Genomic DNA, 26,933 nt, shown 5'->3' on the forward strand with positions numbered 1-26,933 from the left:
GTTAAGACACATCAAGTGGATGTGAAGAAGCGTGCCGGTTATTTTTTCTCCACAATGCATTCTTGCTCCTGCTTGCATATTTTATGCAACCCGAGCGAAACTTTCCTCCCGTAATGGACAGTTTTTGTTTTTGTCGTTGTCTTCTTTTAGGCTGGGTGAGCGAAACCACGAAATAATCTCAAACATTGGTGGGTTACATTATTTTGCCGGCCGACGGCAGTGTCACGTAACGAAGGGAAAGTTCTCCGGTTGTTGTGGTGTGTGCCACCTCACTCCGGTGGGGCCGGTTCACTTCTGTTTTCATTTTACGGGACCATATTTTATCCTGTTTCATGGTGGTACGTCGTTGGTCAGCTTCCGGCCAGAATGTGGTACGTGATGTATGCTTAACGTTTTTGTTCACGTCACAGGGATCCTGAAATGGGGAAAGGCTATGGGAAATAGTACCATTGTTTAGCATGGAAAAGTATGTTCTACATTTGCAAGTATTTTTTTGTGAAAATACAGGTAAAGTAATGGCATTCCATTGCCTCCTGATTTGTTGTTTAATTATTTTAAGTTGTCTTACTTGGCATAGCATCATTCTCATTCAAGCACCACATAACCGCAAAGTTTCTTAATCAAAATGCGCATTTCAGTTTCTTTTAAGCACGTAAATACCGTAACCGGCACGCAGTCAGCCGAGTGATTCATTAATTTACGTTCCCGTGGGGTCTAATTGGTTCTCCAACGACCGTCACCGTGTCTGTCTACGTGGGCAACGTCTGACTTTAGCATTCGCGCTAAGAACCACCCCAAGTTCCATCGTTGCAAGGTGGAAAGGCAGGAACAAATTTCACTTTCGGTTCGGTTAACCTCAAGTTAATTTAATTTCTTTACTATCATTTACATCCGACACTGTACCAGACGTGCAAGTGAGGAAAAGCTCTTACAAGAAATCATGCTGGCCGCGAAAACGTTGTGGAAAATATGCTCGGAAAAGAAAAAAACTAAACAGGGAAGGGGTGGGTGTGATGTGTGCAAACCAGGTGTCATTCGAGATGATGATAAATTTGCAATCGCTCACCCTCGAGCCACGACCATCGTTGACGCATTGCAAATAAAAATGAAAAAAAAATGTATATACACTCCACACAGACGCAAACAAATGGCGAGGTTAAAGCTCGTGATGTAAATTTGAAAAAAAGGAAAAAATGGATAATCCCTTTCACTGTCGCACGAAAGAAAGGAGTTTGCGTCTGAAGTTCGTGCCTCCATTAGGGAGTGGAGCTCGAAAATGTGTATGCTGGTTGTACCTGGAAGGTGTGGCTGTCTGTGGTTTTGTGATTCGATTAATTAACCTGTATTTCCATGGCAATTTGTGTCAAAATTAAAGTAATCAAATGAATATCTTAATGCAATATGTTGATCAACAGTTCATCCTAGATAAGGTGAACGCTTATATCAGAATATGTATAGTTTGGTTAGTAGAAGAAACACATAGTTTAAATATTGTGAACATTTGAATCTCAATTAAGCATAACAATGAAAATATGTTATATCTATTTTGCTTATGGAATGAACTAGTTCTACGATAATGAATATTTATACCAGGATAATTCCTTATCTAATTTGTGAAATAAAAATGATCAATCGTCACGGATTTGTCCTAATTCATGCAGTCATTTTTTTTTTTTTTTAATGTGGCACGACATCCCCTAGTGGGACAAGGCCTCTCTCCGAAGAGAGTTTGTGTGACCGAAAGACGGTATATTATAGATCGGTGGTCAGCCGTTCGTAATACCGGAGGGTGCCAGACTCGAGATTCGATCCCACACCTGTGGTGTGGTGTTTCCTCGCGCTACCGCTGCGCCATGGGCACCCCCAATGGCGTCATTTTCAGCTGTATTATTTTCCGTAATTTACACTGTTTTTAGGGCCAATTCGTCGGCATCAAGCTGCTCTTTGTTGGTAGTAGGCAGTGAATTGCACGCGCAAGGTTTTTGTTTGGCATCGTTAGGAACCAGTTTGGGCTTATTAAGTTTAACTTTGCCATTATCGGTAGCAACATTGGCGCGACGAGAAAATGTCGCGTTGTTGTCGCGCCAATGTTGTTACCGATAATGGCAAAGTTAAACTTAACAAACCCAAAGTGCTTTCTAACGAAACCAAACAAAAACCGTGCGCGTGCAATTCACTGCCTACTACCAACAAAGAGCAGCTTGATGCCGACGAATTGGCCCTGAAAACAGTGTAAATCAACATAGTGTAGCAATAATTAATCAATTTTGCCCAAGCATAATAGACTCGAATAACTATTATTAAATTTAAGTCCATTGTCATTCAGGATCGACAAAAGAATTAATTATTTGAAGTGGTAATTATCTTTTTGCATTTTTTTCATTATTTGAGTTTTTAACGAGGTGTAATTTTTTTTAAAACTTTTTAATACTTAAAAATGTAAAAAGTATTACCTTGTGTTGCCATCACACTCTATTAAATCATATCATATATTTAACTTCATCCCACAATGACATTGCCATCATCATCGTCCGCTTGCGCCATCGAGTACCATAAAACTAGCGTCCGCTTTTCCTCCTGAGTGCTTTTCGATTGCGTCGCGCCGGAAAATGTAACGAAACGTGGCGCATTTTTCGCTCGCATCGCTATGTGGTGAGGAATAGAAAAAACACACACCCATTTGAAAAACGAGCAGAAAAAAACGCAGCAGAACGCAAACAACGAGCAAAATGATCATAAAGTCCTAACGCATGAGTAAGCACCACAGCAAGAGCCACAGCACATGCGGTCGGCCGGGAGTTGATGGTTGGTCATCTCTTGGATGGCCATCGCTGCTGTGCTCGACTCAACAATGCAGCAACTGGGCCCCATGGGGGGAAGTGTTGGCGGTGATGGTTGCCACCAGGTAATGCGTGTCGCGCCTCTTCCCCCCCTTGCGATCGCGACTCGATGGTTTTCCGTGGTTTGCGCAGCTCCGTGAGGTGTAATTGGCGTTAATTAATCCGTCGCGATTACCAACACCATCTCCCGTCAGGCGCGCATGCTGGCAGAGGTCGTGGGTGGATGACTGCTGTTTCGTTGAGTCAATTTGTGTTTCTAACAAACATAAAGCCGAGCGATAGGTCAAAAGAAAATTTGCTAGTTACTTTTTAAGTGACATATGGCAAAAAAATTGAAAAAGACATTAAAAATACAAAGATTCGATCATATGATCCTGATTAATGCGCAGTTTGCAGGATAAATATCATTTAGATATTGTAACGGTTTACAACAGGAGTCGGCAAAGTGCGGCCCGCGGGCCAAATCCGGCCCGCCAAATGATTGGCTCGTAAGAATATTTAGGTGCTTCATACTAAAAACCCATTCCAATTTTTATAGGATTTGTTCACGATGTCAGGTTTGACTGACAAAATGAAGATGATAATTGTTTAACGAGGTGTTCCTGTTATATGTTTATTGATAACATTTTAAATGTGTTATCTTTTATCACTTTTTATGGAACTTTGCTTTTTAGAAAGTTCCACTCTCCATTACAAAGGGTATTACTTTGAAAACATTGATGCATCGTTTAAAGTATCCGGCCCGCGCTTTCGGTTTCTCTTCAATCATCTGGCCCTTTTTGAAAAACGTGTGCCAATCCCTGGTTTACAAACTCGATAGAAACACTCCGCCCACCAAGGAAATCGGCCATTACCAAGCCTCTTGCGCTGAATCCGTAGTCCGACGGATCGATCGCGGATCGTTTGAAGAAGTACACGCAAAACGCACAGGCAGGAAACGTGCGAGAATGTGAATGAAGGCGGAAAGCGAAACCATCTGCCCGAGGGGATTCTGACTCGTTTCGGGCAATGATTTACTGCGCGAAAGGAAATGCAACGGCAGAATTGATACTTCCTATCGCTAAAGGGAACGCTATTAGAGGACAATTTCCCCGTCCCGGCCTCTAAAGGGCCACTGTGGCGTCTACGGTGGTGCCTCTGGTGTATTTTAAATAGCATCAGATCAGCACTTGTAGTACAGTCGCTTGTTGTGTGTTTGGATGTTGTGGTGACTCGCGAAACTCGAGTGGTAGGAGGTAACGCAAATAAATACCATGGTGAATGGAAAACACCAAGCACGCTGTTTTTTTTTCGATGACCATCGCGAACCGGAAGCACGGTCCCGTACAAAGTGAATGGAGTGTCCGTTTAAAGCGATGAGCTGTTTGGGCGCTGTTTTAAAATCGCATTTAGCCTGCCGGCTTTCGCGGTTGCTTTCTGCCGGCGCTGTGGTTCCCAATTTCCCTTCCTACAAACATTTTTATCCTGGTGGGTGTGGACCGTTCTTGGGCGTTGTTAAATGCTAGCAAGTGAGTAAAACAACGAAATAAATTCTATATCACACATAGATCGTTGTTTGAAGTGTTTGAATTGACATGCCATGGAAACTGTTTAACAGAAACCAAATCAATGATATTAGACTTCAAATGTACCCTCTTTTTTATTTTAAACATGCCTTTGATACTGTTTTAATCGGTTCATTTTCCAATTTTTCCTACCATTGCATAGAATATTTGTGTATCTTCATATAATTGCTTACACGTTTTAAACTTTTTTACCTTCAATTTCTCCTATGTTTACGAGTATTAACGGAAACTTAATATGCATACAAATACACATTGAGTGTTATTGAGTTTAGTAAAGAAATAGTAGAAGCTTTATTTGAACCTATCTTTCTTATTTCATAATTGTTCTGATTACCATACGAACATCGAGGATGGGAACACTATCGAATAAACTGTTACATCGCTTCTGTAGAGGCATCTGTAACTGCATCTGTTGCCGTCAATTGGTATCGACGCAAAAAAGAAACACCAAGCTTTGTTAGCACAGTTACACAATCCCTACTGGACGATTATTGCGAGCTGCAAAAAGCGGAACGAGTAACTGTCAAGTGGACATCGATGAGAAAAAAAAGGCATCCATGAAGTAAAAAACCCGCCAAAGGATGGCCCGAGGATGTGGATCATCTCGCGCTTCGCTGTTGTGATTTGAGTGTATTTTCTCACTTTTATTGCCACCGTGGTTGCTACAATGCACAAATGCTGTTTGCCATTGCACCTTTCTCCCGTCGAGTTTTCCTTCTTCCTTTCTCTCTGCCTCCATCCATTTTCCACCGATCGCTTTGGATATAGTTTCTTTTATGTTTGTTTGTCTGTGTTGTGTTGCCTTTCTTTCACGCGTATCTGTTACATACCATCATCTGGGTTGATTCATTGCACTTGCAAGGCATTGCACTACAATCGCAATGGTGCCGATTACGGCGAAGAAGATGCACGAATGATGATGATGATGATGATGGCGATGATGATGCCACGGAGCAATGAAGATACATTTTCACTCCAACGCACACACGGCACACAATCGGAAGGGAGGAAGTTTTTTCCAGAAGTGAGCTACATTTTGGCCTGGTTAGGTTTTTTGCTTTCCAAATCGTAATTCTATGTCGGCAAGTCTCTGTTTGTCAGCTACAAAAGTGTCCGGGAAACATTGGGGCCGCAGGAAAAAAAGCTTCTTGATCTGGTGTTTCCGTTAAACGGTACAGATAACTCATGAGAAATGCATTTTCCAGGCCTTTCTTTATAGATGTGCTTTACTTCGCTGTGAACGAGCGATGTACAATCCAAAAGCTTTCCCGCTTTGATATCGCCTTGTGGAGCCTCCCATGGTTTATAGTTCCAGCGTTGACAGCTAAAGAACTATTCATCCAAACCATCGATGTTATGGCGTTGGTCCTGCGGGACACATGCTTCGCCTACCAAATGGTGGCGATAGTTTTTATGCCCACCACAATCAAGGAAGTCCTTTCACTACATTGTTGCGATCACCCATCGCCAGAGGGTGTAGACGGGACATGGAGGACACTGCAAAAAAGGACTTTCAAAGGATGAGTACTTTTGAACTAGGAGCCACTTCCGCCATCGCTGGCCATCTGTGTCCGTGTTTGCTGACGTATCTGTCAATAGAGAAACAGATAGGCCATACGGATAATGGGTTTCATTCAGTGGCCGCTCTTCTGTTTGATCATTTTAGCGATTCAATGGTACGATTCATACGCTCGTTATTTTTCACAGCGACTTTATTTCATTTACTTGTTTTTGGTATCAGTTTAAAAAATGTAACAAATACAATTTCAAATGGAAATTTTTCTTTTTGGCAAACTTGGTTTTATATGCCTTAACAAATAATGTGGGAATCTGGATGTTGTAGAATTTTAATAAAACTGATTATTTTTTTTTAAATAAAAGCTTTTTGACTAATTGTATCATTTTATTTATCTCTTTCCAGAACTCGCGCCACCCCAAGACGTACACGCACGTTCAGTTCATCCTAAACCAATCGAGAAAAACAAAACACATCCTTTCGTCGCTTGGTGCTCCACAGAAACTAGTAAGAAGCTCCAACTGCGCAAGCACACACTCTCCAACCTTCATCGACGACAACACATCGAATTCACTTGGCCAAACAAAAAAAAAAAACAAACGATATCTTTTTCGAAAGAAAAAGGGAAATAATCATTCGGATCGAAACCCATCGACCAACCGACCGGCGAGCATTATACAGAACACGGCGCAAAATTCATCGAGAACCGGCGCGGATCGGCAGCTCCTGCACCACCAATCAGTACCTACCACCAACAACCCACCACCACATCACAACCACCGTGACCACCACCACGCGGCCACACCGGCTCGTTACAGTACACCACGTTCTACACAGACGACCGACGACCGACCCAACCCGTGTGTACACTTTCAAACCATTTGCTTTTTTCGTTGTTGCCAAAACTCAACGTTCCAAAATTGAATCCGCGTACCTTTTCCGCCAGCCAAAAACGGATACGCCGTATCCCCGTAGTAGTCGCAAACCGTAGGCAAAAGGGCAGAACGAGCGGAACGGCCAAACCACCATCTCCACCACCACGTGCTAGTAGCTGTAGCCTCCGGGAAGTGGTCTAGAGTTTTCCTATCCCATCATCCCCTTCTCGACGCCACTTGCATCCGCCTACGATAGTTCGTAACAGCCTTTTTTTTCCTTTTTGCTGTGGACGTTCGTGTAGTATTTTTCTAAAGTATTAAAGCTTTCCGTTCCTTTCCCGTGCTTCGTTATTTTTTGTTTTCGGCCTGTACACGTGTTTGCTTTTTTTCTGTGACTGTAAAGTATTATCCTAAGTTAAGTGAGCTTTTTTGGCCAACGATCATCATCTCTCTCACTTCGTCGGCCAAGTACGCTTTAGTGTAAATCCATCCATCTAGCTGATATTATTTTGTATGTTTTTTAGTTTCCTTTCCTCCGGAGGAAATTTTTGTCTTCAATTCTCCCCTTCGGGATTTTGCAATTTCTGCCGGAAATTCAAAACGACTGGGACAAACACGCTTTAAGCAACAATAATAAAGTATTAGGTCTATTGTGTTACTTCGATTTCGGTGGTTTTGTAGATGCTTTTGGAAGGTTTTAGCGGTACATAGTGTAAGAAAGTGAAAGAGATTTATTTATTCATTGCAAGCACATACCTGCCAGTTTAAGACGACGTAAAGGTTTTATTTATTAAAAAAAAGCTACTCTTATAAATTATCATACATTTAAGTTGAGATTCTGCGAGGCGTTTAGTTTGTCCCTAAAGTGTTACCAAACTGTTCGCCAAGCGTAGGTTTCGGCCGAAGGAAGGGGAAGGTGGAAACAGTAGAACTCGCTTTCTGCGTTGGCGTGGTGTGAAGGTGGAGGTGTTTTGTTTGTGCCGCTCCGCTGCAACTCCGCTTCCGCTTGCGCTTTCGCTGTGTGATTATGTCCTGTGATCCTGTCGGGTCGGGTTGAGAGCAGCACACAACCATTTTACTTTTCTTTGGCGTTAAGAAAACATTCCGTGCTTCCCTCAAAAGCCCGGCTCGAACGAATGAACTGAATACCGCGGGGCGTGTATGAGGAAGTAGTTCATAGTCGGTATCGTACGCTTGTGAGAACGCGACGGATGCAACGATAGCAGAAATACCCCCCAACCAAAGCATCACTTATATATACTCAAATCGTAAAGCTTCCAAAAAGAAAACCGAAAACACATACACACACACACACACACGCATACAAAATACACACTCAGCCATCCCACACCGAACGACTGAACATCATCCTGTTCACCAAAAACGCCACAACACAAGCCACCAGCTCGCACCGACCACCATCTCGCGGCGGCCGTCCTCACCGGCCGTCTCCTAGTTCTCATCCTGCCGTGTGTCGTGTTGCGTCGTAGCCCTCTTCTCGTCCATCGAAAACCCAACCCAACACTCTCCTTCCTCCCTACGCTAGTATGACCCTCACGGTGTCGGAGTCGGACAGCAATAGCCTAAGGAACCCGGACATGACCGAAACTCTACCAAGCTCTGAACTATCCCTACTAGCCAAACTGGAGGCCGCCAACAAGCTGATCGAGAGCGACTCGAAGAGTCTGAACTCTCTCCAGAGCTCGGCGCACAGCCGGAAAAGCTCCGACACGAGCCAGATCAGCCTCAACTCGGGCGCATCGTCCGTCGGCGAGGAGGATGTGTGGTCCACCTGGGCCAGCATCGTCACCGACTGGGAGGCGAGCCAGCGGCGCAAGGGTCCGACGGTGAAGGAGCTGGTGCGCAAGGGCATACCGCATCACTTCCGCGCGATCGTCTGGCAGCTGCTGTGCGGTGCGTCCGATGCGGACAAGAAGCAGTACGCCGAGTACATCAAGGCGACGAGCGCGTGCGAGAAGGTGATCCGGCGGGACATTGCCCGCACCTACCCGGAGCATGACTTCTTCAAGGAGAAGGACGGGCTCGGCCAGGAGGCACTGTTTAACGTGATGAAGGCGTACTCGCTGCACGATCGCGAGGTCGGCTACTGTCAGGGGTCCGGTTTTATCGTCGGTTTGCTCCTCATGCAGGTAAGCCAAAGTGCGCGCAAAGTAAAAATGCTATCCAAGCTCATGTGTACCCAATTCTTTTCCGTGCAGATGCCCGAGGAGGAAGCGTTCGCAGTTTTGGTGCAGATCATGCAGCAGTACCGGATGCGCGACATGTTCAAACCATCGATGGCCGAGCTCGGACTGTGCATGTACCAGCTGGAGAACATCGTGCAGGAGCAGATACCGGAACTGCACCTGCACTTCCAGTCGCAAAGCTTCCAAACGTCCATGTACGCCTCGAGCTGGTTCCTGACGCTCTACACAACCGCCCTCAACCTGACGCTCAGCTGCCGCATCATGGACGTGTTTCTATCGGAGGGAATGGAGTTCATATTTAAGGTTGCCATCGCGCTGCTTACCATCGGCAAAGACACACTCCTTTCGCTCGACATGGAAGCGATGCTAAAGGTAGACTGGAAGCAGTTGTTACTTGTGTCTTTCCGCAGTGACTATCAATGGTTTGTTTCTCTTTCACACGTCCACAGTACTTCCAAAAGGAACTGCCGCAGAAGGTGGAGAACGACGCGGATGGTCTCTTCAATCTAGCCTTCCAGGTGAAGATCAACACGAAAAAGATGAAAAAGATGGAAAAGGAGTATGCCGATCTGCGGAAGAAGGAGCAAGAGGAAATGGTCGAGCTGAGGGTAAGGCAAATACTTCTCTCTTCCCTTTGGAGGAACTTGATCCGCATGGTAATTCCACATTTAATCGTCACTTTCTAATCTGTCTAGCGATTGCGAAACGATAATCGGCTGCTCAAGAAACGCAACGAACTGCTCGAGGCGGAAAGTGCCGAGCTGGCCGATCGGCTCGTCCGGGGTCAGGTGTCGCGTGCCGAGGAAGAAGAGACGAGCTACGCGATCCAGTCGGAACTATTGGCGCTACGGCGGGCCCACCTGGAAGTATCACACCAGCTGGAGACGGCGAATGAGGAGATCCGTGCGCTCAGTTTACGACTACAGGAAAATGTAAGTGAATTGGCAAAACTCAAAAACCCTGTACGGACGGTGGACTAACGTACTGGTTTTGTTATCACTGTTCCCGGTGGATGGCATACACAATAGATTACACGGGTGGTGGGAAGGGTTGGGAAAACGATCACACCCCAAGAACAATTACATAGGCTATTTTCTTGTTTCTATATTTCTCTTTCCTATCTGTCTCCTATTGCTTTGCGTCCCATTTTTTGTCGCAATGAAACGAAATTTCGGGCAACGTAGAATCCGGACCACTCGCTCGAATCCGTAAGTGTTGATGAGCACGCTGCTGCCATCCGTTAGTTCTGTTTAGAATGCAAAGCGTTCAGTTGCGGCACTTTGTAATGATTTGGATTTTTTTTTCGAATTTTTGCTTATATCTCATAGAATTTTAGCTCATTTTTATTACAAGTCGGTACGCTTAAGTTTGTCATTCGTTTATTTTTTATTGCTCATAGCTAACAGAATGTAACATGATCATCAAATGAACTCATCAAATCATTTCGTCGATTTCAAAGTAATTTTTCTAAAAGAAAGCTTCTATAGCTTGCTTTCGCAGTAATTTTACTTCATTGAAACACAATCATTTTGTACCATTGAATAATCCACACAAGAGTATTTCATTTAAAAATTATAAAAGGCACATGATCAACTGTTGATTCATTCCATCTGCTGTTTAATTAGAGCTTTGCATCGTTTTACTTTCATTATATTTGCGACATCCAACAAACATATATATTAAGATACTTTTGATTGCACGAAGCTTGGGTTTTTAAAGTTTATCATTCACATTAATTTTAAAATGATAGTGAATAGTTTTTTTTAGCTTGATTACCATATCACATCATATTAAATGCATGACGTAGCGAATGTCGAGAGTTCTTTTCTGCTTCGATCGTGTTTTATATTTTATGTTTTTTTCCTATTTGCCCTTCATAGAACAACTCCCGCCAGAACTCGTTCGATGAGCTGATTATGAAGGAAGAGGCACTTAAACAGCGCGACGAAATGGTCTCCTGTCTGCTAGAGGAACTGGTCAAGGTGCGACAAGGACTTGCCGAAAGCGAAGATGTGATTCGCAATCTGAAGACCAAAATTCAGGAACTGGAAGAGGTAATGTCTTTTTGCTATGGTTTATTGCTCCTCTAACAAAGCGTCTTTTTGTGTGTCATTTGACAGGATAAGAAACGACTGCGAGAAACGACCACAGACAACTCGGTGGCTCATCTACAGGACGAGCTGATTGCGAGTAAGTTACGCGAGGCGGAGGCAAGTCTATCGCTGAAGGACCTAAAGCAGCGCGTCCAGGAGCTCAGCACGCAGTGGCAACGGCAGCTGTCCGAACAGCGCAACGATCCGGCCCAGAGCAACGATTCCGGTGCGAAGAAACTGCTCTTCTGGGAATCGGGTCGATCGCAGGATCTGCAGAAGCTCGAAGAGGAGCTCATGACCACCCGGATACGGGAGATGGAAACGCTAACCGAGCTGAAGGAGCTGCGGCTGAAGGTGATGGAGCTGGAAACGCAGGTGCAGGTGTCTACCAATCAGCTCCGCCGCCAGGATGAGGAGAGCAAGAAGGTGAAGGAAGAACTGGAGGAAGCGCTGGTGCGCGAGCGGGAGCTGGCCAACAAGGCGCGCGAGCAGCAGCACCGTTACTCAGATCTCGAATCTCGCATGAAAGACGAGTTGATGAATGTGAAGATTAAGTTTACCGAGCAAAGTCAAACGGTGGCTGAGCTGAAACAGGAAATTTCAAGACTGGAAACGAAGGTACGTCACAAACAGCTAATCCTTCTGTTGTCCAGAAGGACACACTGGAAGGACTGTTAGATTGACTAACAACATGCATTTTGTTTTCCTTTAAATGCACAGAATTCGGAAATGCTTGCCGAGGGTGAGCTGCGTTCCAATTTGGACGAATCGGACCGTGTCCGTGATCTGCAGGACAAGGTGGCAGAGCTGAAGGCTGAGGTAAGTGATGCGGTTGTGGGTGATCGTGCCAAAGACGATGGCAAAGGCTCTTGTAAATACACAACCGCCGTGCTTCGATGCTACTGGCGCACTATTTGAACATTTTCAAATCAGCTAACACGGGAATCCGTTTTGATAATTGACACATTTAAAACCATTCCAAAACATTCCACACTTTCAACACACATCGTTGCGCAAGCTTAACAGCTTAGAGCTATCGTAATGTGACATATTAATCCATGACAATACAACCGACACCAAGATAGCTTATCGGTGTCCATATGGCTCACTTTTTCACCAAACTAACACTACGTCGGTACATGTTCACTTTTCAATTGCCAATTTAACAATTGAACACACTGTAAATACATTAACCCGAAAGGTATAAAATGGCCTTTTCTTTTTGGGTGTTTTTTTTCTTTCTTATCACATCGTTCCGCTGGCGATTTGCGTTTTTGTGCGTTCTGCAGTTTCCAACACCGATCACCAGTCCGGAGACTGAACCGTGGAAGTGGATATCATAAGAACCGTATCTTCTCAGTATTACCTAGCCAATAAGTCACAATGCATAAAATGAAGGAAAAATGACACATGCACAGCATGAGAATCGTCCCCGGAACAAGCAAACAAAATTTCCGCTAGACGGGGAATTAGAAGGATTTTTTAATCGGGCCAAGAGCAGCAAGCGATTACAACAGGACGTCATCGAGAAAAGCAAGCAACGTCACCGACGTCACATCAAGGAGCATCAACCGACCGCATAAACGAGAGCAAGCAAGCACTTTTCGCATTCGCTCGTATTCACCATCCCGCCCTGGGATGTGTAGAAGTAGATGTTAGACGTCGAAGATGCAGCAACTGAATGATACCATACAATACTCAACCTTTACTATTCATTATGCTTAATCATAAAGGAAAATGGAAGTGGCAGAACATATGTATCAACCATAAAAAGAATCATCGTAGATGTATGCATTTGTTTCCCGTTCGAATAAGTATTAATTGGCCGTTCGATAGCATCAAACTTCGAAGCAGAAGTTCGAGGAAAGAATCTCACTAAGCGCCACCAACTGGAAGAGGAAACAGTTAGCTCATAGTATCATCGCACCTGCCATCATACGCTACACTGCTTTCCGAACTATTTGCAATTTCCAAAGTGCTCCAACTGCCCAGTCGAACGAAAACGGGACCGTCGTTGTGGAAAGCTAAAGGTTAACATGCAAACTAACGTTCAACTAATGTTCCCTTGTAACTCCCATCAACATTATTGTAGTTTATTGTTTTGTTTTGTTCGTTCCTCATGGCTTTCTATGTGCATGCCGTTTTAATTATTGAGCCAAAAATTGAGACTATGTGTGTGTGTGTTTTTTCGTGGTTGGCTTTGATTTCCTTCTTTTTGTAGGTTTACATTGTTACCGTTCACAACTAACTCGCACCGTTTGCATGCCATTGACTCCGGAAACCCTCCCTTAGTACTATTTCCTCGTAGCATACATGATCGCTGGAAATCTAACGTTCCTGTTTTCTTTCCTCCCTTATGGACGCAGCTGACGGCCATCAAGAGCCGCGGGATGGCGTTGAACCTGCGAAAGATCAAAAGCACGTCGATACAATCGATCGATTCGAACGAGATCGACTTCGCCGAGATACAGCTATCGTCGAAGATGAACATTCCCGGTCCGGCTGCGAGTTCCGGTTCACCATCGTGAGGGCACACCTTCTGCGTTATGTTGGTTCCACGGTCGCCAGCGTGGACCGTCCCTGCAGCATCATACAGCTACTTCTAATCTACACACAGTCGTCATTCCGGGCAGCGGATATTTTCCTGCTGGTATTAGTTCGAGTGATCGGCGCCTACTTCAATTACTGCTGCTTACTGAAGAGACTAAACAAAACGAAAGGAGTACTATTATTATTAGCACTACTACTTTCTACTACTGCAACTATCACCACTATGACTACTTCTAATGCTACTACTACTACCACCCACTGTCCTAACCCGAGAGGTTAAGAAAGTGGCCGAAAGTGTGTACTGACTTGAATAATGTAATTCCTGAAAAAAGGAAAAATGATCGTTCCTCAAAGTATGTTTTGTAAGTAAGCGAAAACGAAGGAGCCTAACTCAGCAGTAGTAGTGGCCGTCCCAGAGGAATAGTAAAATCGGACTATAAAGAATTAGGGCCCGTGCGGAGTCGGTGGTAAGCCACAAACTTATATGCATAAGTTGTAGTATTCATCAATGTTTATACTTTATGGCGCTTCCTTTTTTTCATTGAAAAAATAACCTGAAAAGGGCGATAGGAGTCCGAGTTCTCGTTGAAAATGGTTCCCATTTTCATTCCCCAGCAATACGGCAACACACAAGCCTCTAGTGTGGTGGCATTGTAAATGTCTCTTTATATCATTTATATGAATGTTATGTTACTTTTCCTAAACCCTCACTTCCTTACTCGATAAGCGACTGTTAAACGCAACAGTATTTTGTGTTATTATACGTTCTGAACAGTGTGAGTGCAATTTGGCTGTATTCGTTAATGGTTTTTGTTCGCGGATCGTTTCCTTCCTATGTTTCAGGCCAGAGGCGGTCCTACATGCTTTCATGTAGGCACTTTCTTGGCTAAATAAGGCGATAGCGAAAGGCGCACAATATACGATACGCACGAGCAGGCTTATTTGTTTTATTTTTAGTTAGAGTATATATGTTTGTTACACACTGTACATGTTTATACATATATGTTTTCTTTTTCTCCTAGTTTCGATTGTACCGCTTTTTTTAGGACAGAATCTTCCTTCAAAGCAACTAATACATTCTGATAAAGAAATGGTAACAGACAAAAATGCGTTCATTTACACGATTGATCCTGCTTTCTGCTACGCAATACATTTCCGTTTACTCACCCCGAACCTTACGCGAAACGCTAATGTGTGGACTTTGGATGTTCCGGTCTCTTATTTTTAATGATTCTTGAAAATTTTGAATAATAAACACAACCACGTACCGAGGCAAATAGCGTAAATGCTGGCTGCGCGTGTAACATTCAGTGTTGTCTTTTCCATTGATCGAAGCGTAAGGTTAAACTTTAGAGCTAATGCAAACCGATACAGTTTAGTGATAGTAGTTTGTAATTATGAGCGAGGAGGCGAGCCAGACCGTACGAGATAAAAATCTCCATTGAACGATTTACTTAACACAGGCGCGAAACAGATCATGCACAGATTTGCGCGCGGATTGCGGTGCCGAAAGAAGGGACAGAAAGACACATGAAGCAAAACACAGGTAAAAGGGTGCCAAACACAGAACAGAGAGTAAATAAATATTTAACGCAGAAGCATACACAAAACAATAATTTACCAAACGAAGGATGGAAATTACTGCTGTGGTCGTGTTCCAAAACTGGAAACTGGAAGGTTGTTAGCGATACGGTTACTGGTAGTCATTTTTTGATGTAGTGTAATTTCTGTAATCCAGCTGCAATCTTGAGGCAATATCTTGCATTTTCAAGATGTAAAATCTGTAGCAAAATGAAATAATTATCGTACTTGATACACCCTCTCTTTTGCGATACTAGATTATTAGCTAACCCACTACAGGAGGTATTGTTATGCAAACTTGTGTCAGTAGCGTTGTCTGTTTCGATTTTGACTTATTGAAAAAATTAAATAAACACACACGCATAAAAACAAATACATTCTCAACTAAAATGCATGTACTTAAGACACTAGCTCCGCACAAATTTGGTTTTAGTATTCAAGAGTAATACATTGTGACGGAATCGGTTACGATTGTTTTCGGGGCAATGATAAAAATGTCCCAAAAATTTGGCATTCTTTAAACGTTAGTATTTTAGCAAACAAAAACCAGAAAATTAATTCATGAAATCATCATACAACCGGTGTCAATGTTAAGAGAACACGAAAGAGGAATGCTATCTGATGACCACCTTTTGTCTCTCCATGTTCAACGCACATACGAAACAAACAAACACGTACGGTACACATCAATGAACACTAAACACAGGGTATCAGTAACTGGATCACTGTAGAATGATGAAACTGAGCTAGCAACGTGTAACGCGGAATGTGTTAGTCGGATAATTATTGGCAGGAGGTACGCCAGTTTCCATTATTGTGGAGATCATGAAATCACGGTATCAGTTTGGAAACGTAGCGTGTATTAGACGACATAGCGACATTATATCAATTTTATACGACAAAAACATACACACAAACACATTATCGTAAAATATTCCACGGTCAGAGTAAGGGATGGTCTCAGCAGGAAGGCATAATATTGTGTTTGAAGGATTGGTTTGGGTTTTTTAAGGAGAGTGTCATAAAAATTGTTTCCTTCTTCACCGAGCCTTTGGCTGCGGGGTCGCTATGAAATTTAATCATACTTGTTTCTATAACATTCTGTAGGTAATGAATATAGTTCACAACTTGCAGTGGAGATTGACAACAAACAAACGAAAAACCAAGTAAACCGTGTGTTAAAATAATAGAGAGTGAAAATACATGATTCAAAAAAAATTGGAAAATTTATAAGTCTTCATCTGTCACTTGTTTAGCTGATGCTGAGCGGAATGTCTTCTGAAATTGTTGTTTGTTTTCGTCCGATACCGACAAGATCGACTGATCGCAGATCGTGCCTGGTTAACCGATACTTTTATCTGTACGTTCGTATCTTTTGCGTTTTGTTTCACTCCCTTCACCCATTGATTGGATCGTTCCTCGTTTGTAATTCGCCCATAACACGTGTCCATCGTTGGATGCCGCGATAATTAACACCCTTGGCCGTGTCGGATGAATATCACAATCATCAATGAACTGAGTTTGAACGTGTGGGGTGTTGTGTACGGTGTACAGTCTCTTCCAGCCAACTTGAACGTAACCTGTCCACGGACCGCTGGAAAACTCCCAAGCGAAGGTCTTGCCCTCCTCCATAGGTGCGCGCGGTACGTCGCGTGATCGACACCGCAAATTGCACCGTCCTCCCTCTGTCTCTTTACCCAATCGCTAGATCATCGAACGACAACGTTTTCAGTATATCAACCCGCCTGAACAGAAAAACATCCCAACCCGAGTGGACACGAACCTGCCCCCCCACCTCGTGGCTACCCGTTTGATGGCGTGCGTTTGATTATTTCCGGCAGCGCGCTGTGACGCACCCGGCGGTACACGAAACCCGCGCCGAATTGGTTCCAATTTTAAGCAATTGCGTTGTTCTCGGGTCATCCAACAGCCCACTGGGTTCCCGTGTTCCTGGTCGGCCATCGTCAAGGGGCCATCGTTAATCGCCTCCACTACACTAGCCTCTGCTCAAACAGAGAAAGCGAGAGCGAGGGCATTGTCCGGGAAAATAGGCGGATTACGTGCCCGTCCCGATCCCGGCGAAGGAAACCCAAGGCCCGTGTGCGGGTGAAAGGCCTTGAAAGTGACATTTTCCAACCCTGAAACCCGCGCTCCCAAAACCCAAACCCCTTAACGAAGCCTATAAAAAATCACAATCACGCACCGTTCGGGTCAATGTGAACGATCCCATAAATAATGCACTTGTCAGCTTCGCTCGGCGACACGGAGCGAATAATTTCCCAGATCGCTTTCGAATCTCCTCCGTAGCGTATGGGGATCCTCGCACACTAAAAGGGGAGTGCATACATTATGCAGTGCTCTTCAACACGTGGTTCGACGGGACGAACTTAAGTGCAAGCCTTTTTATGGGGGATTTAGATATCTGGAGTCACCTTGATGGAAAATAATATCATCATTATACTGTAGGAGAGTAACGTATCTAATAATGTTCATGAATGTAAACCTAAATTTTCTAGTTCTTTTTAACGTATTCATATAATTGAAGGGGAATCGGGAGTTTAAGAACCCTGCCTTAAACATAATCAAGCAACAAATCGCGCATCATCCCACTGCGACGAACGCCTGGGGGGAAGTGTATAATTTTCCAATTGTTTATATGCACCAACGGGCGGAGGAAACGGTGGGTGCTGAGTGTTTTGCTGCTGTCCCTAGTTGACGTTGTGCGACGGTTCCCATAGACATTGCGATCGTAAAAAAGAATAACAAACAAATCATACAAAATTTGTCCCTCCTCCACAATTTGCGCATTGCTTAGACGCTATAAAATAAAAGTTTGCCTAAGGACCTCAATTTAAACCAAAATTTGCGCCTCCTTGGATTTAATCATCTTGGAACGAACAACCATGTGGCAAACTGGTCGTGTCGGTTGGAGAAGAGACCTGTTAGAGAAGATGATAACCTTGTTGCTGGTAGTGCATTCTATCTTTGGCGGGATTCTATTAAATGCATTAGTGTTGGAACGAAACTTCAGTTACACGTGTCTCTCAGAAAAAATAAAAGTTATTGTCCATTTACATCTTATAAATCGATGTCGAGACTATTTCAAAGAAAAATTTATAGTTGAAGAACAAATGTCTTTAGCTTCTATTCTCATTCAATTTTTTACCATCGAAATCACAACCATCATCATAACGCCTTATTACTCTCCCAGCGTGATTTTGTTGCTGAGTTGCGCCTAATATTCATTGCTACTTTTAATGGGGATAAATGATAAGCATGGTAACAAACAAACATGGGAAGTAAGCTATTATGCTTAAGGGTTACATCGTAACTTGCGAACATGATCAGGTTCCACTGCAGTCACAACACGATTTCGGAAGTCTTGTCAAAGTTCGGGGTCGCCCGATTCGCGCGGGCTTCAAACAGGTGTGCAAACGTCCGTCCAGCACCGTGAAGACGATAACGAAGAGAACGGCAGAACGTCGCTTTTAGCGTCCGGCGACGCGTGACCAAGAACTCCGCCCGAGGAGCATTAAAGGGCCTCGAAACTTACAAAACGACGAGAATGTGGTTGATCTTGAGGTAAGCCGCTGGCCGGGAGGCCGGTTTGTAGCATTCAGTAAACGTACTGCTAGAAAAGGATGGTGTTGATTTGATTAGTCAAATGAGTAATATATGTGGAAGTTGGTCTGAAGGAGATTTGTTTGTTGTTTATTTCGCTTATTAGTAATACGGCTTAGTAGCGAGTAAGGTGTTTAATTTATTACATATTTTTCTATGCCTTTTTTGTATTCGTGTAATTAGTTATTGAAATGTCTGATGACCGACGAGGTTCCTTGACCGGGCAACGTGTGACGACATTGCCGGGATCATTGAAAAAATTATGCGCCAAATCGGGAGAAGGATCTTCCGGGCTTCTTTTAAATTCTATAAAATCATTCACTTCTTTTATGATCGTTAGAATCACGTAATAACAAACAACCGTACCTAAACAGAACTCTAGAAGTACGTCTAATTGTCAAGTGCGTCTCTCGTTTATTATGTTTCCTCGGTTCATCTGATAGCCGTCTTCATGCTTAGCGACATGCTTGGCCCAGGGTCACACTTCCCTGTTGGTTAATGTCTTTTTTTGGCAACAGGTTAATTTGCAAAACAATTACTCATCGGTCATTTTCGGCCAATCTCGGTCGCACGTGTCCTGCCTGGCGTACATTCATGCGTCGTGGTGCTTATGGGAATTTAATTGCTCTTGCGAATTCGCACTGCCGTTTTGTTCATCCAGTTTTAGTTTGATACTGAATTCTGCCCGCGGAAACATAGTGCACGGTCGTATCACGTCTATCCTTTCTCGGCAGCACGTGTGAACTTGAGCGGAGTGTAATGGCGGCCCACATAGCGGGGTAAAATACGATCTACGGTAGGGAAATAGATGCCACAAAATGGCAAACTCGTAAAAGCACGCGAAACGCACGGACATTTTAATGCTTCAAGATCCACGCGAGATATTAGTATTTGCGCGATCCGAACGCAAGTAGCGGACACTTTGTGGAGCTACAAAGAATTTTCGTACTCCGTGAAGACGCGATCTGCAACGCCGTTTTGCAGCTGCATGCAATTGCATCCCCGGTTGGAATTCTTGAGGAAAAAACAAAGCATGCCGTTCAGTGCAACTGCAGGCAAGTGCAAAACCCGTCTGCTGCTGCTTGTGTTCCGTGTTTTGGTTTCGCTGTCGCGCCATCGGTCCGATCGGTGGCCATGACGTCAGACGACGATGACGCTTCCGAGTAAAGGTATAAAGGAACCGATCCGACCCGGTCCGACCATCAGTCAACTGTTCGTTTGCCTAGCGTGCGCACGTGTTCCTAGTGGTTTTCCATTTTTTTTATTCCCACTGCTGTCCGGTCGGTGCTCGTTCGGGGTCAGTTCCGGATCCGTCGTGAAATTTTCGTGTGACTACCTGCGGTGCATCCATCCATTGGCACAAATAATCCCGTGATCTTTAGAACCCTCGAGTCTAGAGTGCGTGTGTGACGCGATCGGAAGTTTGTTCGGAAACCGGTGCATCAGGAGAAACTAGAGTGAGTTGTTTGTTTCGGAACGAGGGGGTTTCAGATATTCAATCATTTCCGGGCTTGACGGGACACTTATTGCCGCTGTCTATTCTCTCGTATGTTGTGTCTATCGATAATTATATCAATTGCACAGAAATGACTCATTGGAGTTGAAGGCAAAACATCGGAGGAGGGACAAACCTATCCCTACCAGATACGCAACCGTCGATATCATCGGTATCGGTATTGTATTTGCTCAGGCATGTGCATATATCTTGCCGATAAGGATGTGTACTAGTTTATCACGAGGATGTGTTTACCGTCACGGAATCCAGTGATTAAGGAGATTGCTTCGTTGTTTGTGGAAATCTTGTTTGAAAATGATAGACAGATGCCTACCCCGAGAGTCATGATAAGCAAATGGGAATAGGAAATCCCCTTCGAGTGCTCATAGATCTCACCGAAGGCCGTATTGTCATCGTTTTTACCTGCGGCTCTTTATGAAACTCATATCTCAAAAGACAAAGCAGTGTAGCCGAGGGGTTTTTCCTTCGTTTACTGATTGTATGTATTTTTCTTGAAGTCCCTGCCAATTCTTGGGAACTGCCGATAGTTTTACGTCTTTGATTTCCGTTTGGTTTATTTGTCACCGGCAAATCAGCTGTTGCCAAAAGTAACGCCGTTGGAGGTTAACGCTTCGGGGCGATCAACTGAACGCATGGGTTCGCAACGTGCGCCGTCCAGACGCTGCGTACTTCTTACACCGGATGTGCATCACGGAGCCGACGGAAGGGGCAGTGCATTGCGGATTGAGCTATACACATGATACTAACGGGGCAATGGGTAGCGAAACTAGCGCTGAATGAACCGTGTAAACTCAAAACATGCGATGGGAAATGAAAATCCCCCGCGCGGTTTTAAATAGACTGCAAGAGTGAAACTAAATTTGTCAACGTTCGATCGGCCACCTTGTCGAGAAGGTAAACATGGGCAACAGGATGTACTAGCAAACTAGTTGCTGCATCGCTCAGAGATGATTTTCAACGCCGTGTCAACGTTTCTTTATTCAAATAGTCGGTGGAAACCAACTCACTTATATATTAAATCGCATAAAAATAAATAAAAATAAGAAATTTACCAACTTCAAATATGGTCTGGGAAGTATTTTGGAAAGTTTCTCTCTGTTTTGTTAATATTCATAACTAAATCAGATGATAATGAATGTAATCATCAATAAGCAAGAAATTTAAAAATATAGCAATAGTTTCTGATCCTCGATTGTTCTACCAAAACGCTATTCATATCGATTATTTTCTTCTTGAGATCTGATCCCCCCCCCCCCTCGTCCCTTCGACCCAACCCTCGCCCCCTCCAACCCTCCCTTCATACACATTAGTTACTTATTCAATGTATTATTTGTAATACGCCGCTGTTAAACAGTTCATTTAACGCTTCATTGAGGATTTCTCGGGCCATCCGATTGAGGCATTCTGCTCGGGACAGAAGTACAAAAGGGAAATACATTTATAGCACCCCTCTTTTAAAAAAAATTATGCGAGGGTCAGTTTGTCACCCAGCATTGGAAATAAGCTGTTCTGCATAATAGTTGCACGCACCCCGCCAAGGGTACTTATCCAATTGAAACGAATCTGCCGAAACGGGAGCGAATGTTTGCGAATGTGACGTGCCTTTATCACTGGTGGAGGCGCGTGGTGTTTGATTCAGTTATGCGAAGCGTTGGATGGTGACTTAATTTTAATGTTATTCTTTTCGGTTTTACTTCTCTGGGGGGGAGTTTTCTCTTCCAATGGAATGGATTTATATCTGGTTGATGCCGAGTAAAACCAGTATTAAAAAGAGTGTAGATACTCTGAACTGAACAACGATTTATTCAGCGTTGACTGGTTAAATAAATTACAGCATGAAAACGTCTCACATAATTGTAAAAACTGGTTTGGAAAAAAAACAATCGTTCAACATAGTACATAGGAAAAAACATGAACTACGCAAATTGCAGATTAGCTGAAACGAACTCATTTAAGTTGACACGAAACAAGCAAATTGACAACCATCCCTCGCTTCGCTCCGCTCGCAAACCGGAAACATTCAATAGGGCACAACTGGTTGGTGAAGGTCAGGTTCACCCCAAGCTGTGGGCTGGAAAATGAGCGCCAAAGTGGGCCCACTCCCGATCGTACCGTATCGTATCGTAGCCGTCTCACTGGCCGGTTTCACCCCAACCATCGTGGCGTGATAGATAAACGCGGTCGTATCGTACCGTCGCTCACAACAGATCTAATGAACGAAATGGTGCACAAGTGCATCGGTGCTGTTGCAAACGTTTGTGTATGTGTTCGAGGGGTATTTTTCTATTATTTACAACGACCGGTGCATCGTTGGGCATCAGCTGTGACGGTGACTGGACCGGACTCTCGGTATTTATTTTCCCTTCCACTGTTCCCCTGCACTATGTTGCCTTTTCGAACCGGTATCATTTGATGGATTGCATTGGTTGCTGATGCACCCGGCTGTCATCGTAAGTCTCGTAATTTCTCGCGTCTACCGGGTCATTTAATCGCGCACCGGGCATCGCCTTCGGTTGAAGGTAGCTGCCACAACTGGACGTCCATTTGTCGGAATTTGGAATAAAACCTCCAACGTCTCGAATGGACAGGGCAGGTGGCCGATGGAGCTGATGGATAAGTTAGAGCAAATTATCGTCTCGTAGCGGCACAATAAATCGTGATGTGCTACCGAGCCGGGTGGGGGAGGGTGCTAGATTTTGTTATTACTTTTTCTATATTTTTAGTTAATGTTTTAGAAGCTTTTCCAGAAACTATGATTACATGTTTTAAATTAAATACATTATTTTTTTGCAAGTTCTTGATGGGCTTTTAAAAAGTTTCTCACATTAAAATTATATAAGGTCTGGTGTAATGTTCAAAATAAATATCCAGTATAAAAAATTAAAGGGTGGTATTGATTAAATTTGATGCATCGGATTTTGCAGTTTGTAAGTGTTTGATTTTGAAACACCATAATTAATACTACTTTTCTAGCGCAAGAGTTCGAGCAGCGACAATTAACACAATTAATTGAAAAAAGATATATTTCTCAAACTTAACCGAATTAAAAGAAATCAACAGTAATCACAGTGTAGGCTTACTGACAGACTTATGACGTCCTTATCAAGAGAAAAGAACCCGTAGACAATTAATAGAGTTTTAAAAGCTTCAAAAAGTGAAAATAATTGAACATATGATCATATTTTGGTATGATCGCGTCGTATGCGAATTGATTAAACGAGATTCAGACTACATCACAACACAAATGTTTCTCTATGCTACTGCCCTCCTTTATGCTACCCGCTAACATACATATGGGACAATGAAAGTATACTACACTATGTTGACTTACGATGTATGCTAACGTCGGTTCATCCCGGCAATGAAATAGTTACGACGCAATACTACTTGATGCCGGTTCGATTTCGCCAGTTTGAAGCCGACAAAGAAGTCACGCTTGGAGCTAGGGGCGGTGGGGTGTCGCGATCGTGGCCAGTTAATCATACTAATCGCATTTGACCGGTGAAGCAGACAAGCCCCGGTGCGAAACTTCTCTTGTCCTGGGCGTCGTGTTGTGCGCCATCCTGCGCCATCCATGCTCCAATCGCACCGAACTGGATGGTTTTGGCGCAAACCTTCCGCAAAAGTCCGCCCGTCTAGGAACACCGTCGTAATGGAACACCAATTAGCGAGACCACGGCTGGGCGGGTTTTCTCTCCCCTGTGGAGGTGGCGTTCAGCAGCTGATATCCTGGACGGGTGACGGGTTTTTGACACCTTCCGGTCGATGATGCCACTCCGATAGGCCATAAAAGGTGGAGCAGCTGTGGTCGAGCCCGTCAGTTCTCGGTTCGGGTGTGGCCGGTTCAGTTGCAGTTCCAGGTGGTTCACGTTATTATCACCGCACGTTCACGTGTTGTTCTATTTTAGAAGTGAAAATCCAAGGTCACGTTGGTTGCAAATTATTTCCACACTTTGCTGAAGCGTTAGTTTTGAGAAACTTCATCAAGATGGTTGGGTGAGTTGCAAATGCAAAATACCATGGAAGAGGGAAACTATTCACACCACTCAGTGATCGAAGCAGGCTTCACATTTTTTAAAAGAGAAATCGCCATCTTGAAAACTCATTTTGCGTCACGTGTGTGCTCGCTATCGTTATGCTGGGAGATAATGACTCTCATATAAGAATACGTGGCGTTGTTGTGTGCTCAATGATTCAAATAAAGAAATGACCTCCGAACCAAACCAGGATCACTGACCGGAGGTATAGGTTATTCACCGGAGAATCCAACCGATGGAAAAGTGATTCACTAAAAAAAACGGGTTGTGGATAAAGAAGGCAATGTTGGAGGATACACCGATTTCTGGTAAATATAACCCACTCCCGATTCTCTTTGTCCCCTCCGACAGAATGTCTCGAACGCTGGAGCTGTCGCCGAACGCGCAACTCAACAAGACGCTGCTCGACAAGTACATGTCCTTGCCGATGCCGGATGGCAAGATACAGGCGACGTACATCTGGATCGACGGTACCGGCGAGCACGTGCGCTGCAAGGACCGTACGCTCGACTTTATTCCCCAGTCCCCGAGCGGTAAGTCGGCGAGTTGGCAGGAACCTAAATAAATCACCCCCTCCCTCACCTTTCTTCCGGAGAGATTGATTGATTGATGGATGGGTTGGGATGGGACCGACCGTCTTGTTTCCTTGCGTTTGCAGAGCTCCCAGTCTGGAATTACGATGGCAGCTCGACCTACCAGGCGGAGGGTTCCAACTCGGACGTCTACCTGCACCCGGTCACCATCTACCGGGATCCGTTCCGTCGCGGCAACAACATTCTGGTGCTGTGCGAAACGTACCGCTACGATGGTACGCCGACCGAGTCGAACAAGCGCAAGTCGTGCCTGGAGGTGTGCAAGTTGGCCGCTGACGAGCGCCCGTGGTTTGGCATCGAGCAGGAGTACACGCTGCTGGACGTGGACGGACGTCCGCTCGGTTGGCCCAAGAATGGATTCCCGGGTCCGCAGGGTCCGTACTACTGTGGAGTGGGAGCGGACAAGGTGTACGCACGTGACATCGTCGATGCACACTACCGTGCCTGCTTGTACGCGGGGGTGAAGCTGTGCGGCACCAACGCCGAGGTGATGCCGGCCCAGTGGGAGTACCAGGTGGGACCGTGCGAGGGCATCTCGATCGGGGACGACCTGTGGATGTCCCGTTTCCTGTTGCACCGCGTTGCGGAAGAGTTTGGCGTAAGTCGTCGACACCGGATGTGACGGTGGTTTGCAAAAGACGGCTAACGATTGCTTGATTTCCTTTGTAGATTGTGGCCACGCTGGACCCGAAACCGATGCAGGGCGACTGGAACGGTGCCGGTGCGCACACGAACGTGTCGACGAAGGCGATGCGCGAACCGGGCGGCATTGCCGAGATTGAAAAGGCCATTGGCAAGCTGTCGAAGCACCACGAGCGCCACATCCGCGCCTACGACCCGCACGAGGGAAAGGACAACGAGCGCCGCCTGACGGGAAAGCACGAAACCAGCTCGATCCACGACTTCAATGCCGGTAAGGCCCAAACACAGCGACCGGAGTGGAGATCATTCGTCACAAACTCACTTCATTGCGCCTCCATTGCGTTTACCTCTATATATGTTTCAGGTGTTGCTAACCGTGGATGCTCCATTCGTATTCCCCGTGGCGTGTCCGATCAAGGCTTTGGCTACTTCGAGGATCGTCGCCCGAGCTCCAACTGCGATCCGTACAGCGTGGCCGAGGCAATCCTGCGTACGATCTGCCTGGACGAATAAATCTTCGACGCCGGCTTTCACAGTTGCGTTTGTACGACATTCCAAGGATTAGCTTAGCACAGCCTTTTTTTACTTCCAACACGTATTGCATTCGCTCTCAGCGGTATCATTTCTAGAGTGCCTTAGTGAACGATGTTGCACTTGAGGATCGTCCTTACGATCAAGTGTTTTTTTTTTTGTGTTAGTTAGTTTTTTTGTTCTCCGTTTTAACTAGCTACTATCTGTTACTTGTGAGGAAAAGAAAGAGAAAGAGAGAGCGCACGCGAATGTATTATACCGATCACATTATCATAATCGAATCGATCATCTTAACGATCGGTTTACAAGATTCCTTTTACCTCAGTATGCAAACCTGCACAGCCCAAGGTAGCTGCGGCATTGAAGAGACACTTGTAGCAATTTTACTTGTAACGAAACATACAATAAAAGCATAAACGACCTAAACACGTGAGCTTAAATTGGAAAGAAAAATGTTCCCTCCTCAGCAATTATCTGGAAGATATCTCATATGTGCGTTGTTTTTGTTTTAACTGAGTATCGTTAACTTTTTTTTTAATAAAATAATTACATTGTTCAGCCGACGAACAACGGCATCCGCACAAGTTTCAGTGCGCAGTTTCCGATGCAATCCCGCTACAAGCGGTAAAAGACAAAGCGACACTGCCAATAGTAAGACGTCAGCGGGTAATTGGTTTGGTGGACAGAGAGTCACGCAATAAAAATAACACACCACACCGTGGTGCGTTAACACACCGAGAAGCAACTAACAACGCCGGTACGACAC

At 44.5% G+C, this 26,933-nt stretch overlaps 4 protein-coding genes across 9 annotated transcripts in view; all 4 read left to right on the forward strand.

The window, feature by feature from the left end:
* LOC131271489 (vesicle transport protein GOT1B) overlaps positions 1-26,933 on the forward strand; it is a 433,296-nt gene that overhangs the window by 401,970 nt on the left and 4,393 nt on the right. The gene's annotated exons all lie outside the window — the stretch shown is intronic.
* Positions 1-26,933, forward strand: part of LOC131271470 (adenylosuccinate lyase) — a 331,885-nt gene that overhangs the window by 92,441 nt on the left and 212,511 nt on the right. The window lies entirely within an intron of this gene.
* Positions 8,163-16,481, forward strand: LOC131271458 (ecotropic viral integration site 5 ortholog). Of its 4 annotated transcripts, none has more exons than XM_058272894.1 (9): positions 8,163-8,946; positions 9,016-9,375; positions 9,453-9,611; positions 9,699-9,935; positions 10,188-10,211; positions 10,884-11,057; positions 11,124-11,714; positions 11,817-11,915; positions 13,463-16,481. In XM_058272894.1, the coding sequence occupies exons 1-9, from the start codon at positions 8,344-8,346 to the stop codon at positions 13,622-13,624; spliced, it is 2,409 nt and encodes an 802-aa protein (XP_058128877.1). In that variant the 5' UTR covers positions 8,163-8,343; the 3' UTR covers positions 13,625-16,481. The 4 variants fall into 4 exon arrangements, with proteins under 4 accessions (XP_058128877.1, XP_058128879.1, XP_058128876.1 ...); XM_058272896.1 differs by lacking the exon at positions 13,463-16,481 and adding an exon at positions 12,386-12,439; XM_058272893.1 differs by lacking the exon at positions 10,188-10,211.
* Positions 20,077-26,587, forward strand: LOC131271474 (glutamine synthetase 2 cytoplasmic). 2 transcript variants are annotated; one of them, XM_058272917.1, is made up of 5 exons: positions 20,077-20,305; positions 24,753-24,934; positions 25,060-25,592; positions 25,664-25,907; positions 26,001-26,587. In XM_058272917.1, exons 2-5 carry the CDS (start codon positions 24,754-24,756, stop codon positions 26,147-26,149), a joined length of 1,107 nt encoding a protein of 368 aa, XP_058128900.1. In that variant the 5' UTR covers positions 20,077-20,305; position 24,753; the 3' UTR covers positions 26,150-26,587. The 2 variants fall into 2 exon arrangements, with proteins under 2 accessions (XP_058128900.1, XP_058128901.1); XM_058272918.1 differs by lacking the exon at positions 20,077-20,305 and adding an exon at positions 24,353-24,360.

This window comes from Anopheles coustani, chromosome 3 (assembly GCF_943734705.1).
Source record: "Anopheles coustani chromosome 3, idAnoCousDA_361_x.2, whole genome shotgun sequence".
In the NCBI taxonomy this organism is placed as follows: Eukaryota; Metazoa; Arthropoda; class Insecta; order Diptera; family Culicidae; genus Anopheles; species Anopheles coustani.

What these genes read in the sequence shown, in the direction of transcription:
- LOC131271458 (XM_058272894.1), top strand. Translation starts at nt 8,344, where the DNA reads ATGACCCTCACGGTGTCGGAGTCGGACAGCAATAGCCTAAGGAACCCG. An exon ending in GTTTACGACTACAGGAAAAT is followed by an intron (nt 9,936 to 10,187) that starts GTAAGTGAATTG and finishes CGGGCAACGTAG; the next exon opens with AATCCGGACCACTCGCTCGA. An exon ending in TTTCAAGACTGGAAACGAAG is followed by an intron (nt 11,715 to 11,816) that starts GTACGTCACAAA and finishes TTAAATGCACAG; the next exon opens with AATTCGGAAATGCTTGCCGA.
- LOC131271474 (XM_058272918.1), top strand. An exon ending in TATTCCCCAGTCCCCGAGCG is followed by an intron (nt 24,935 to 25,059) that starts GTAAGTCGGCGA and finishes TTGCGTTTGCAG; the next exon opens with AGCTCCCAGTCTGGAATTAC. An exon ending in GATCCACGACTTCAATGCCG is followed by an intron (nt 25,908 to 26,000) that starts GTAAGGCCCAAA and finishes TATATGTTTCAG; the next exon opens with GTGTTGCTAACCGTGGATGC.